We start from the raw sequence: 14355 nt of genomic DNA, 5'->3' as shown, positions 1-14355 counted from the left end.
TTGGCTTCTCAGAGCGTGCAGAGGGAGTGATGTAGAAATGGGGCTTTATTAGCCGTATAAGGCCCATATATTATATCTGTATTTTTTGGCCTGCTATGGAGCTACATTAATGCTTTGGAGTGCTCAGGGAGCTGCAGGGACGTTACCACCACTGCTGCAGAGCAGCCTGTGAGCATGATTCTGTGAAGAACTTCACCCTCAGTTATTTTTACACCAGAATCCCTCATTCTCACGCAAGTCTCCCTGAAAAGGGTAGGCAATCTCCCTGTAAGAAGCAGCCTCTTATCACTCTAATTAAGGCTGCTAGCATCAAAGAACTCTCCACAATGCTCCTATGAGCAGGGGAGCCCAAGCTGTGTACTCCCCCTGCCCACAGCACCCCACCACTCACCCCAAGCTCCAGCCTCTCGTACTGATCCGGCACGAAGTCCTGCTGCTCCACCAGCTCCAGGCATGACTCACCACAGAAGCAGGAGAGGAAGCCCCGCAGCATACACCCTTGAAGTCGGCCAGGGCACCGTCCATGTCCACCAGCACCCACGTACCCCCAGCACGGGGTGAGATGGGATTTGCAGGTACGAATTCCCCCCCACCCAGGTAGGAGCAGAGGTGAATAAACCACTAATTGAGTTTATGCCAATGGTGAGAAACAAAATTGATCAGCAATGATAGCGAGCAGCTGCCTTGTTATGTGTGTCGTGCACCCTTTTAGTGAGTCTCAGCTGTGACCACAATGCTCTGATCGAGACAGGTAGAAAGGCAACTTAGCTTGCCCAAAGTCTCAGTAACTGTAAAGGAGAATTTAGAAGTTCCTCTGGTTGTGGAGCTTGCAAAGGAAATGGAAATTTATCATCTTCCTCCTCCTAGGGCAGGAAGCAGGTAGGCATGATTTACATGTACCCAGCAGCCAGACAGCATTTCATAACTGCTGTAGGGAAGAACACCCCCAGCTGTAGGAGAGGAAGAGCACATTAGAGCAAATCCAGTTTTATAGGTTAAACATGTAAGACCAGGGCTTCTCCAAAACTGACTTGGAAAGCCAGGGTATTTTTAGATCCTGTTCTTCCAGGAGGGGGAAGGGTGAAAAAGTCACAGTCCCTCCTGCACACATAGTTCTGTACAAATCCCCATGCTGCGGCTTATCACGCAACAGATACCCTCCAGGACAGTAGAGTACTTGATCATTTGGTCTCCCTTGCACCCCCTTTTTTGTCAGGGTCTGATTTATTTTTGTGACAAGAAACTTTCGTTTCCTCTATTCTCTTGAGAAGGAAATATTTCTGGTAAAACAGATTACATGTATCAAGCCATATTGCATGCTTCTCTGTTCTAGAAGATAAAACCAAAGAGAAGTCAGACACTTTCTTCAAAGGGAGATGGCATGTGATGGTACCCCCAGGTCAGGTGTATGAACTCACCTCTTCTGCTCCATCCCACCTATGTTGGAATAAGGCAGGTCTGCTGAGAGCAACGTGGAGCCAAACCCATGAAATAAAACCCACACAGGAAACACTGCTTCAAAATTTCTATATTATTTACTTTAAGCAACAGTCCAGCTTCGTGAAATTACAACACACACTTTAAAGGATGAGATTTTCACCTCATGGTCAAGCACCAGCATGATCATGCACAGCATTGAGTCAGTTGTAAAAAAAAAATGCCCTGTAATTTTTATTTATTTTATACGATCCACTCCACCTTCACTGATTAAAGTCTGAATAAATCCCCTCCTAGCATCAGGCCAGGTGGCTCTGGTCATTAGCCCTCTATTTGGCACATACCCTGCTTCGTAGTAGTCTAGTACCAAGATTGTTTTATTTTGTTAAAGGCAGCATGGTGTACACTAACCACTTTAAATGGCACAGCAGGGCTCAAGGCATTTACCACATGCAGACAATGAACTCTTTTAGATCCCTGAAACTCACATGTGGAGGAAGGGACCGCTCTTACTGATTGTTTGCTGGCCTCTTTAACCAGGACTCTAGACCCTTTGTAAAGCTAAGGGGTTCTAAAAATCTCAGTACAAAAACCCGCTAAGCACATTTAGAACCAATCTACTCTCCTTTGAATTACATTACTATACTTCATAAAGCTTTCCCTCAAGTCTATCACTAGAAAACACTCATGTCACTTCCAGTAGATCTGGGGGAAACACAGGACAGAAGTGGAAAAAAAAAAACAACAACAAAACAAAACTTGATCTCAAAAAAGGATGGAGTACATAAAGTGCTTCTTTTTAATGAAAGAAATTCGAGATGTACAGTCAGGCTCAAGTTGTGCAGTTCACAAGCATGGGGGAAAAGAAACAGACACGAGTTCAAAACAGTCAGGAAAGGAAAGGTTTAACCAAGGACTAGGCTGGACTTGCCACCAGGTGGATTTCTCCTGGACGGTGCAGGTGCTGGTGCTACTGGGCTAGGAACAGGTGCAGCAGGCAGGGATTTTTCTTCATTCTGACCTGGGGCAGCTTCTACATCAGCCTCAGTGTTTTCTAAAAGAAAAGAAGCTTTTAAGGTATTTGATGTAGATAATGAAAGCCAGAGGTTTCTCTGGCTTAGACAGAAGATCAGCTCCACTAAGTTTTCTCCAGGCTTACGGACACACTCAGAGTGCTGCTGTAATCTGCTGGCATGACAGACTTTCAGCTGCCTGAAGTATTTTTCAGAAGAACTCTGATGCCTCACAGTTCAGTTTCAGGCATTCAAGAGTTGCAGTCACTCAGCTACTATTAGGGGATCACAGATTTTTTTTATGACAAGCAGCTACAATTAAGTCATGTACACAGTCAGTGTACAACCACTCTAACAATTTCAACTCAAATCTGAGCAGTTGCTGGAAACAGAAGCATCAGTCAGTGCTTGGAAGCAAGAGCTCAGATTCAAACTACATTCCTTATTTCATAACTCGTGTTTAGAGGGAAGAGTGTCTGACACACACTTCTGAGGCTTCACACAGAACAGACTGGGGAATATCCATGCATGGGTAGGCTCAAGTCTTACATTCCCTGGAAAGCACATGACAGCGTCATCTGCTTTAAATACTTCTGAAGAACCACAAGTGAAGACAGGACACAGAAGGAATTCTTCACAGGAAGCACTTTAGATACTCTAGCAAATAACTAATATATTAATTAGTTGTCAATGAAGTAGGTAAGGACAGCAAGATCATTAGCACCTCCTATTTTTATAAATTAATACAATCAGTTATGAGCCAAAAGCCTAAACCAGCACCAAGATGTCTTCCGATGCTTGGGGGGGTGGTAAGCATGGGTGTGGGTGCATGGCCAGCTCTGTGAATACATATTTCATCTGCTTTTAACAGATCTTAGTTTCATCTAACGAACACTAGCTCTCTTTTTGGAGGATTTGGGAACATCTGCACATTCACCTTAACCAGTACCTTCATGATTTTGCTCATCTTGATTATATTCCCTCTCTCCCAGCCTTCTTTTCTGACTGAAGATGCACCACCATTTTAGTCTCCTCGCAAGGCAGTTGCTCTACCTCCTTGATCTTTTCTGCTACCTTCCTCTGCCCCTTCTTTACCCCCACTACAACCATCTCATCTTCACACTTCAGGGACTGCACACACAACACAAGATGCAGGCATATCGTTATTTAGAAAAGCAAAACATCTTCTTTCCAGTCCTCTTCCAGATGACATTCAACAATTTGTTGCCTTCCTCCAAACATTTCAAAGAATTTTCAGTAGTTAAACACAAGGCAGATCTTGAGAGTTAACTGCTACACAGAGCCAAACATGGGACTGGCATGGTTTACATGATTTTTTCCTAGGTGGTTTAAGTTACTATTTTTTCCTACTTACTCATGCAAAGACCTTTTAATCTGCCCACTTTGTTGACTTCTTCTGACCGTAAGATTTTTCTCACCATCAGCACATAGAAAGAGCTTAGCTATCACCAACAAAATTGGAGACTTCACTGTTCATTACCTTTTCCAGGTCATGGATGAAGACACTGAATAAAACTAGTCCAGTCCCAGCACCACTTCCCATGGCTCATTTTTCCAACCTGAAAAGCAATCACTAAACCCTACTGTTTGCCTCCTATTATTCGGCTATTTTCTAATCCACAGGAGATGCTTTAAATCCAATGCTGTGGCAACTTACTGTTGGTTTTGAATTGTTTTGTTTTTTTTTTTTTTTTTTTTAATAACTTTTGATGCAGGATTTTACCAGAATGCAGAAAACACACTCATGTGGGGAAACCCACTCAAAGAACCCTATAACAAAGAACCCTAGCAGCTTAGTATAACCTCCATGCAGTCAGATAATTTACAGTATAGATTCTCTGCTGCATTCATTAACCCACAGGCACATCTGAACAAAATAGTTTGAATACTAAGTTTTAAGCTTGAAGCTTCTGCAGCTCATGCATACCACTGCCTGCTTACTCAGCAAGCTGAGAACAACTGTGGCCATGCCCGCTGTTCGTACAGCACTGAATGCTTCATTGTCTGTACTTCAAGCAGACAGCCCAAGTACCATGAAGTACTCGCCATGATAATCTGTCTACCGAATGCCAGACTTCACCTTCCAGTGTATCGTGTAAAGGCAGTCACTGGTGACAGTCAATTAAGCACTGTCTAGTTCTCCTTAGCTAGTCACATTCATCAGCTACACAGCACTAACTGAATCACAAAAGAAACATGAATTACTAGCGCAGGAGAATTTGGGGAAGTTGCTATAGCATGTTAGAGACTCATTTAGCCAGCTGATACACACAATAGTTCTTCCCACATAATCAAGGTATAGCACAGTTTGCTAACCTAGAAACTGAAGTGGTAAAAGGCAACAGGATCAGATCAAATACTGAAGTTCTTCCCTTATCAGAAAGGATATAACCTCTGAGTCAGTTTGCTAGTGAGTACACTGCAAACTATTGGAACCCTTGATGCACAAAAAGGAACTATAGATTCCAAAAAGGAAGTATGAACACTTCTGCAAAAGGAACAACTCTTCTTCCCCTAGTCAGACATGATTAATAAAAATGCATATCCCACTTGACACCTACTTGGGGTTTTATTATCAGTTACATATAGAAAATCATTTCCGAATGCAGAAGAGGAAACTTTTAATGATGGGAGCCTATTAAAAATCTAGTTATGCTGTGAATTTATAAGCTGACAGCTTTTATTTGGAGGCATATTCATCCCCTTTCAAACCCAGGAGACAGCTATGCAATGTCAAGTGCAAAATTACACGTGCAACAAGTGGGACGTTCACCATCCAGTGTCTGCCATCTCACACAGCGGGAATATCAAGTGGTGGAGTGAAACAGCCAGCTCAACAGGACTCTGTGCTCCATTAAGCTAAGATACCCAAATCTATCAAAGGGAAAGATTAATTTAGCAATGCATCAAGATCCTCAGGTATCTGCCACCTACACCACTTCCAGGAACCATTAACTTCCTACTCCTTCCTAAGTGGAAGCTGAACAGCCAAACGTGTCAACCATTTTATTTTGCCATGTCTGTCTTCAAAAGTTTAATTTTTAGTTAACAGCAGACAACTCCAGTTAGGAACACTAACTTGGTGTTACTGTCCAATAACAGATTGCTTATTCACTTATTTGGAAAGCCACTTCCCAGCATAGATACACTCAGTACTTGATAAGGGCTTCCTTTATTGTCACCTTCTGGAAACAAACCAAAGGCCAACAAGTATTAGACCTGTGAAAGTGGGAACTTGTAAGAGTCAGGAATATCATTTTGTACTTAAAGTTTCAGTCAGGTGTTGCTAACCTAGGCAGCCGTATTTCTGCTGCCTCCAATGCCACCTCCTCTTGCCTCACCACTCCTTACAGGCTGTCTTCTAACCCCAGAGTGAGCTGCTTTAAACAACTACCAGGAGAAGGAGCAGAGCCCTCAGACCAGCGTACTTCTGTTATCAAACGACATTCTCCTACCTGAGGCACAAACTAACTGCCCACTAGGATGCTAATTAAGATCAGACAGACAAGGGAAAGAAAGACTAAAGCAGCCTGCATAGTTTTATTAGAAGCAGTGATGTTGTATCACAGACTGCCGGAGGAACAAGACTTGTTTAGGCCAGAGATACCACTTAGAGGTAGTTAATAGGCACTCTGGAAAACCTCTCACCCTCCCAGCAGAAGTCTGCTCAGGATATGCAACTGCTAATAGCTGTAGTGATCTTCCACAACTCTTAGGTGTTAGAAGTAACACACAGTAAAGTACTTGGTCAACACACACATTCCTCACATCAGGAAGTAAGCTATTCCTAAGGTAAATCTTGCAAAGGAGAGATTTCCACCCTCAGAGCTAAAAAGAACAAAACAAAACAAAAAAAAAGCACTTCGAGGTAAAATGCATGCTGCTAGCGGAAGTTCCTCTGTTTACATGAAGGGTTCAGTATGCACATGCACTTCCTTGGCAAAAATCTGCATTTAAAAAAGCAACAGGAACTTAAAAGCTAGTTAATGCAGATGCTTTCAGATACAGTAGCTGTTCCTGCTTATTTCTGTGCATCAAGTGTTTGCTGTGTGGAAAGACACTATGGAAAGAGGTAAACTGATGAACTAAAATCTATGAAGTTGACTGTACTATTTAATTATAAGCTACTAAAAACAGTATTATAGTTTTTCAATGACTTAAGTCTTTGCAAGATGGTATCCACCTTGCCTCCTAGTACTTAAACAAATCTTGACACCAGCTGCTGCTGGCAAAATAAACAAACAGGACTGTTCTTGTTTTTAACCTGATGACCAAACAGAAGCATTGTGCCATTGCATTCCATATCCACTCTTACCAACTTCCACTGAAGTAGTGAGGTCATTTTATTGATTTGATGGAATCAAGGGAGAACCCCAAGCTGTCTGTCTTGAGGGAAACCATTTGTATATCCCATGACCTCTTCTATTTCAACGGAGAATAAGTACAAACTGTTTTTACTAGAAGAGCCTGAAGGAGTCACTCACCAGAAGTTTCACCACCACCATCTCCTCCCTAGAAGAGAGAGAGGAACACGTTAGATCTCATACTCAAAAAAGTATTTTCCCCCTACCTCCATCAAAAGGGTACTCAATACTCCGTGCTGTGGCCAGACGCAGCTGGTCAGGCATGCTGCTCTGCCCAACAGCACTCTGACAGACCCAATGAAGAACTTTTAGAGCAAGAACAGGCTCTTAGGAGGCAGATATCAGAGTAGCATGGCTGGTTCTAGATAAGTATTTATGCAGATTAATATGATGGTTTTGTAAGCACCAGTTCTCACACAGTGACTAATTGAATTTTATCAACTGCTTATTTACCTGACATACTTTTAAAAATTCAAAAACAGACAGATAGTACCAAAGTAATCTTGATGACCTCTAATATATGGTATACTTGGCACTCCCACACTGTGAAGGATGCAGGTGTCTTACAGCACTATTATATACAGCATCATTCATCAGGCAGAACTGACGGTAACCAGAACGTTGCAATTGCCAAGCAGTAATGACAAGAAAATCATACTCTAAGCAATTAGAAACATTTCGGTGTCCTCTCCTTTCTCCTAAGCAACTCTTTCCAACACCAAACATGTATCTTTAGCAAGGTCAAAAACATTTGTTCCATCCAGGATATTTAACTTCATTTGTGAAATATCAAAAAGTTTTAGACAATGTTATAGATAAAGTTTTCTTCATTACACAAACAGCTGAACATTCTTTTCATACTCATTCGGTTCAGACTGTAACGACGCAAAGATACAGAAAGTCCGCCAGCAGCAGCAGAGGCTTCTCAATGGCATGAGGTTTTATCAACTTCCATAGACTTAACGTTGTTAATTACACAGTGAACCTGCAGTCGTTAGGGTATTAGTACACACAAATGCATGCAAATATATCCCCTCAAATCTCAGACTGGGCTATAGTACATTAGCTCCAGCTTCTGCTGCTTGTAGCTTTAATCACTGCACAAAATTAAAGTATTCTGCATTACAAAAATCATGTTTGCAAAGCTGAGAACCACAAGACAGAGTATTTAATACAATTAAGTAGAAAATAGAATTAGACTAAATAGTTTACTGTTGTTTTCTGTGGTAGCAGCTATAAATTTAATCTTGTATTTGCTAAATTGGAACAAGATATTTTATGCAACAAGGAACAATTCTATGGCTCAGTGAGGCTATTAATAACAAAATGGGTTAAACTGATGCCAGTTATCAAAATAAAACTTGCTATTTATAACCCATGAGGTTATACCCAAAAGGTATCTATACAAGATTTAAATGGTGGTTTACCTACAAAGTTCTGTTCTGAAAACCTAAAGCTCAAGAGGTTTCTTTTTTTTCACTTACGGAATTTGTTTTTGCAAGTGCAGTCTGCTCTAGGTTTCCCTTTTTTTTTTCTTATGTTCAGCGGAATTATTACTCTATGTCCTGTTTTTTCCATTAACTATAATCATACATCAATCAAAAGCCATGTTAACACTATAAATTATGCTCCATATTGCTATCAAGTAGTTTACATAGAAAATAACGCTTCTGATGGTATTACTAAAGAGAGTAACAGAAATAAAACAAGCACTCATGCCATTGAGGGACATGGTGTTGGGATATGAAACCAAGGCCCTCGTAAGTCAATAAATCCACACAGTTCAATGTAGGTAACTATTGTTTGTACAATCTGATAAAAAATAATTAAAACAATTAATGCTGAAGTGAGATCTCACACCACTTCATTACTGTCCACCAATAAGAAGAGTTAAGGGCTCTAGAAAGCACTCCTTTGAGAAAAATCCAAGCCTCCACCAGCATGCTGTAAGACTATCATATGGAAAAGAGAACCTTCAGGACAAGAACAGGTTTGAGAATAAGACTTTGAATCCTGCAACACTTTCAACTGAGCAACTATCAGTGATAAAGCAATCCCATACAGAGAGCAAAGTGTCCCCTTATCAGGCTCTTCGTAGTTAACGTACTGACCTTTGGATCTACAAAGTCTCCATAGTTAGCATCAGTTGAGTTTCTTCTTTGTGGTCCAGATGATTCACTGTCTTCTCTGATTTCACCTGGCTTAGTCCCTAGAAGCAGAGATTGATTCCAATCGGTTGCAAGATTAACTTACTGGGAAAGCAGATGAAAACTGACGTGGCGCTCTTCTTTTCTGAATGACAGCTTTACCGTCCCAAGGTTTGTCCTGGTTCTTTACATAACGACTCACAAATTATAATTGTACAGCTACATCTCGCGCAGTGTCCCAAGGCCAACCCTACTGGAAATGCTCTGCAGAAATGGAAGCTTAACCCCAACTGCAAGTACAACACAAAGCTAAACTTCCTCTGATTAATCAAGATCAGCACTCTTCCACATACTAAGAAACAAGTTTGCCCTATTGTAACATGATTAATTTGGAGATATCACATCCAAAATACATTCCTCTTAGCTATCTGCTTGCAACACCTATGTCCAAGACATACAGTAAAAGGTAATTTTGAAGAAGAGTTTGAAAGTAATTCAAAAAAGAAAAATTCCCATGCAAGTAGACATCATTTCTAGCCCCAAACTACCAAATAGGAAGCGAACTCAGGTTTCCACACGCAGCAGCACCAGGCCAGCACCAAGAATGGATTAATGCATGTCAGCAGACCTGCGAACAAAGCACTACATTCTTACCCGATGATTTAGCCCAAGAAGGTGGATTTTCTTCAGGAGTTCCAAAGATGCTGGATGCCATTTTGTTCCTTCGCACAGGTTGTTCTTTTGGTTCGTCAAAACCCAGGGAAAAGTTGGACCCGCCACCAGGAGGACGCAGCACTCTGAAGAGAAATTCAACTTTACAACCTTGGGTCTTTATAATCCGCATTACTGAGCAGCACTCTAACATGTAAAACAAGACTAATAAGCTGAAAGATCATTGTTGGCTCTTGTAATGGGCAGTTAGTTGCATGGGGTACGTTCTGCCCAAATGGAAACTATGTGAGATGACTGTATTATGCATTGGCTCTTAATAAATGACACCCACTGTTATGTCTTCGGTGCATAACTCAGCCTATAAAGCTAAATTGCTTGCTAGCATTCAGACAAAGTACTACATCTCCACTGCTCTTCTTTGGTGACATTTATCAAAACCAAAATACTCCTGTACTCTACTTGTGTCCTTGCTTCACTTGGTGTCAACAAGAGCTGCCACCAGTCTTCAGTGTCTGACCAAATTAAATATATATATAATTATATAGGCATGCCAGAATCCAGCTTTTTTTAGAGAACCCTATGAAGGCAATTAATCTTCAAATTGGCAGCACAGCAAAGACTAAAGTTTGGCACATGAGTCAAAGTGCTGGTTGCATCACTGATGACTGGGCTCCAGCCTCTGTCTGGATTTCTTTCATCAGAAAAACCCTTAGGTCTGCAGCGTGCTACTGCACTGAGCTTAAAGAGATTTGAGCATACCAACAGAAATGTGCTTTCACGATACCCAGTGCCCTCAAAGGAAGACCAGAAAGAGCTAGAGAAGGTGCATACTCCTTCTTTTCTAAGAGTTTAATTGAGATGCAACACAAAAACACTTCTCCAGCCTACAGTACTCAAGACAATGGCAAGAAAAAAATCACAAAGGTGTTGGAGGTGAATATTTAGTGTTACTAAACTAGCTAACTGCTTTTTGTTACAAAACTCCTTTCCAAATATATAATTAATAATGCTCAGGAGCTAATGGGAGGATCCCACTATTGTGTAACATGCTTTATGAATCCAAGAACACTTTTGTGATTTGCTGCTTCTCCTTTCTGAATTAAGGGATATAGTATAATGGTCTTGAATCACTCCATTACCTTTTTTCCCCGGAGGAAATGTCCCTGTGTATTTATTTTCTTGGCTACATCTGTTACACTTACTAATTTGAAGAACAGATTGTTCAAAAAAGAGGGCTCATCCCCTCATCTTACGTCACCTTATTTTACCACAGCAGTGAAACCAGTATTCTCTTAGCAGCATGACAGTTTCCACAGAAGGTCTTAATGAAAGTAACAGAAAAGGCAACTGAAGCAAAAAAAGCAATCACTCAAACTGTTTAAGGGAAGTAATCACTTTTGCCAATCCAAGACAAAAGGTTGGCAGATTTTATTAGAAGCTTCTCTCGACCCCGAAATGCTTTAACGTGCTTCATCAAAGCTACAACTCACACTTCAGGCAATGAAGTGTTCTTAAAATTGCACCTGATACCCGGTGATGTGCACTGAAAATTCATCCGCATCCAGGAAGCACTTGTCAAGAGGTTTTTCTTTTTTTTTTTTTTCCTCCACCCCAAAGAAGAAAAAAGCTACAAGCGAACAGGAAGCATCTGCTTTGTCAGGCCAAACCTCACAGAAAAGACAGACGCCAAGGCTCGGTGCTAAACGCAAGCCTGCTCTCACTGCTGCAGCATCCACCAGCACCGTGCACGCCTGCCCAAGTGCCGCGCATCCCTTCGAGCCGTACTTGTCAAGTTTTCTTTGTTCCAAGCAGGGCCACGGCTTCCTCCACGGCGATGCTGCCTCCCCGCTCCCCACCCAGCTCCCCTCGGCCGCCCGCTGCTCCCCCGAGCCCGGCTGCGGGGTGGGAGCCGGGGCAGGGCTTTAGGTCCCCCCCCGAGCCCCGAGAGCCACCCACATCGAGCAGCCGTCCGGGGGTGGCTCACCCAAACCCGCAGCGGGGCGTGGGCGATCAGCCGCTTGGGCCGGCCGGAGGTCGGTGCCCGCTGCCCCCTCGGCGGGGGGTGCCCGAGGTGGGGGGGCCCCAGAGCAGACAATGGCGCCTGCCCCCGGCCGCGCCCAGCCCGAGGAAACCCCCGGGGCTGCCCCGCCGAGGGGCCGGGGAGCAGCGGCACGAGGAGGGGGGAAGCAGCAGCAGCCATGGAGGAAAAGGGGAGACGGGGGGGGAATCGGGGCGCGGTGCCCCCCCCCTCGCCCCCTCCCCCGGCTGTGGCTGCGCAGCGCGGAGGGAGTCGCCTCCCTTCTTTGTTAGGAAGCGGCTGAGGCAGGCGGGAGGCCCGGGGTGGGTGTGGGGAGCTCCCACCGCCCCCGGCCCCGCACACTCACACACACCCCGGGCAGCTGCGGCAGGACGCGGCCTAACCCCCCCGGTATCCCCCTCAGAACCCCCCGGAGCCCACCCCCGTACTTACCGGTACCCCCCGTACCCCCCCCGAGCCCCCCAGTGGGTGCCCTCCGCCCCCCCACACACACACACACAGCCGCTCCCCCCCCCCGAGGCCCTGAGAGGACGGGGGAGCCCCAGCCCCCGCTGCCCTAACGGTCCCCAGGGCCACTGTCGCCGCCGCCGCCGAGCCCCGCTCCCCCGGCGGACCTGGAGCTGTTCCTGCCGCTGGGGTCCATGCCCGAGAAGGTGGTGGTGGTGGTCATGGCGGCGGGCGGGAGGAGGTGGAGGCAGGGGAGAGGGCTCCGTCAGGAGGCCGGCGGGAGGTGACGGTCCCGGGAACGGAGCGCACCCCTTCCCCCCCTCAGACCCTGCCGGTGCTGCTGCCGGTGACAACTGCAGCCGCCGCCCGCACCGGCCGCGCATTTTATACTATCCCTAAGGCCCGCCCCCTAGCTGCTTCCTCATTGGATGATTCAAACCCAACCCTGGGCTCCCATTGGATAATGCCTTGCCATTCTGCCCTTTGGCCCGCCTCGCCGTCTATTCCGAGGAGCCTCGGCTCAGCCTTAAAACTCCATTGGTGAAGAAATACGTCTGCTCTACGGCGACTGGCTGCGCCTGGGTGGCGGCGCCCTTTGTTGATGATTGGCGGGAGGGCGTGTCGCTCAGGGGAGGCGAGCTGCGATTGGCTCAGCCGCGCATGAGGCAAGACAAAAGTCTCTCCGGCCTTCCCCTGGCGGAGGCTGAGGGCTGTGAGGAGCAGCTCCCCACTCTTCCCCCCCCCCCCAAATCACCTCAGGCGCCCACCCCGGCGCCCCCCGGCCCTCCCCAGGGCCTGGCCCCTCGCACCCATCCCCACCCGGGGAGGGAACCTGGCCTCCAGCAGCTCGGTTCCCTCAGGGCACAGCGCAGCCCCCGAGCCTTTGAACAATAGGCAGGGAGGCCATGGAGGTGCTGAGGTGGCCGGGTGGGGCTGAGGTGGCTCCCGAGGCTGGTTCCATCTCCAGCAGTGCGTAGGGAACATCCGACAGCCTGCAAAGACACAGCAGGCGGCTCCAGCAGGGCCAGTCCCAAAATGCCCTCACCAGATTTTGGAGCAGAGGATTATTCTGGGCCAACGAGGCTCGTCCCACAAAGTGTTGGGCATGTGGAACACCAAACCCATGGCTGAAAGGCTCCACGCTTCTGTTCTGGGTATCCATCCCCAGTGCCAGCACAAAACTTCGATGGCACGGAGGGCAGCAGTCATCTAAGCCAAACCCACCTTCGGTTCAGTGACTGAGGCCTTCCTGACCTCCACACAGCTTTCAGACACAGACGCTTCCTTGGTCACCACTACTTTTACTCCAAAACTAATGCACTACGACCACACGCTGAAATTATTCCAATTAGCACTTGCATAAAGGAGAAGAGGGCAAGAACACCCTTGCCTGTTCTAGACATCCCTCCCAATTTGCACTAACAATAGCTTTTAATGCCCTCCAAACACTTTTCTCTAAATAACAGTTTTCTAGAAATATATACAATATATATTTTTGTCTGGAAACTGCAAGCTCTGATTGTGCTGCTTTGCTCTGTTTACAAAATGAGATCAAGTGAGTGAATTATCATCAACTGAATTATCATCAGCCTTAATATCAATACAACTCAGAAAAGAGTTGAAATGCTAAAACTACACAAGCAGGACCATAGTATTTTATTTTTATATAGGATCTATAAAAATGTTAAAAAACAGAACCCCACTATCACTATGTAGATCCCCAGGGAATTCTCTGTCACATCTTTCTGATGGTAGATTAAAGGGAAGCTTTAAGCACGATGACACAGTTGTTTTAATTCTATTATCCCTTACGGTTGGGCATTAAGTCAAACGATACCTGCTTGCAAGCAGGTAAGCCTCTGCTCTCTCAGGAACTTTCAACAGTATTTTGTCATCGAAAAGCTTTTTATTCCAACCCACAGGATTTGAATCTTAAGTTTGAAAACTGTTGTAGCCCTGAGACATGCAGAGACTTTTTTTTTTTTTAAGTCAATATGAAGAAAAACCTGTTTCCTCTGACAAAGCTAGTTTTAAAATACAGCTTTAAGATTCTAAAGCTTCAGTATTTTCAAGGGACTCCACTAATCTCTGAGGTGCTGAGACAGTCATGACTGCAGGTTATTCTTTAAATAAAAGCTGCTTTGCCAATTATTTACCCATAACAAGATCAAGGGGTTTATGAAGATCGCTACAGAAACTGGGCTTACAGTCCTTTC

General features: G+C 44.9%; 1 protein-coding gene across 1 annotated transcript; it reads right to left on the bottom strand.

Moving 5' to 3' along the window:
• Positions 1-2213: 2213 nt before the first annotated feature.
• On the bottom strand, positions 2214-12521 carry JPT1 (Jupiter microtubule associated homolog 1). The gene is made up of 5 exons (XM_035558658.2): positions 12307-12521; positions 9637-9779; positions 8947-9044; positions 6956-6983; positions 2214-2491 (listed from the first exon to the last, which is right to left on the bottom strand). Exons 1-5 carry the CDS (start codon positions 12360-12362, stop codon positions 2343-2345), a joined length of 474 nt encoding a protein of 157 aa, XP_035414551.1. The 5' UTR covers positions 12363-12521; the 3' UTR covers positions 2214-2342.
• Between the last annotated feature and the right edge of the window lie 1834 nt (positions 12522-14355).

The sequence above is a fragment of the Cygnus atratus genome, chromosome 18 (genome assembly GCF_013377495.2).
Source record: "Cygnus atratus isolate AKBS03 ecotype Queensland, Australia chromosome 18, CAtr_DNAZoo_HiC_assembly, whole genome shotgun sequence".
NCBI classification, from domain to species: Eukaryota; Metazoa; Chordata; class Aves; order Anseriformes; family Anatidae; genus Cygnus; species Cygnus atratus.
This window is presented reverse-complemented; position numbering and strand designations above follow the sequence as displayed.

What these genes read in the sequence shown, in the direction of transcription:
- JPT1 (XM_035558658.2), bottom strand. Translation starts at nt 12,362, where the DNA reads ATGACCACCACCACCACCTTCTCGGGCATGGACCCCAGCGGCAGGAAC. An exon ending in AGCGGCAGGAACAGCTCCAG is followed by an intron (nt 9,780 to 12,306) that starts GTCCGCCGGGGG and finishes ATTTCTCTTCAG; the next exon opens with AGTGCTGCGTCCTCCTGGTG. An exon ending in TGGTGGTGGTGAAACTTCTG is followed by an intron (nt 2,492 to 6,955) that starts GTGAGTGACTCC and finishes CTTTTCTTTTAG; the next exon opens with AAAACACTGAGGCTGATGTA.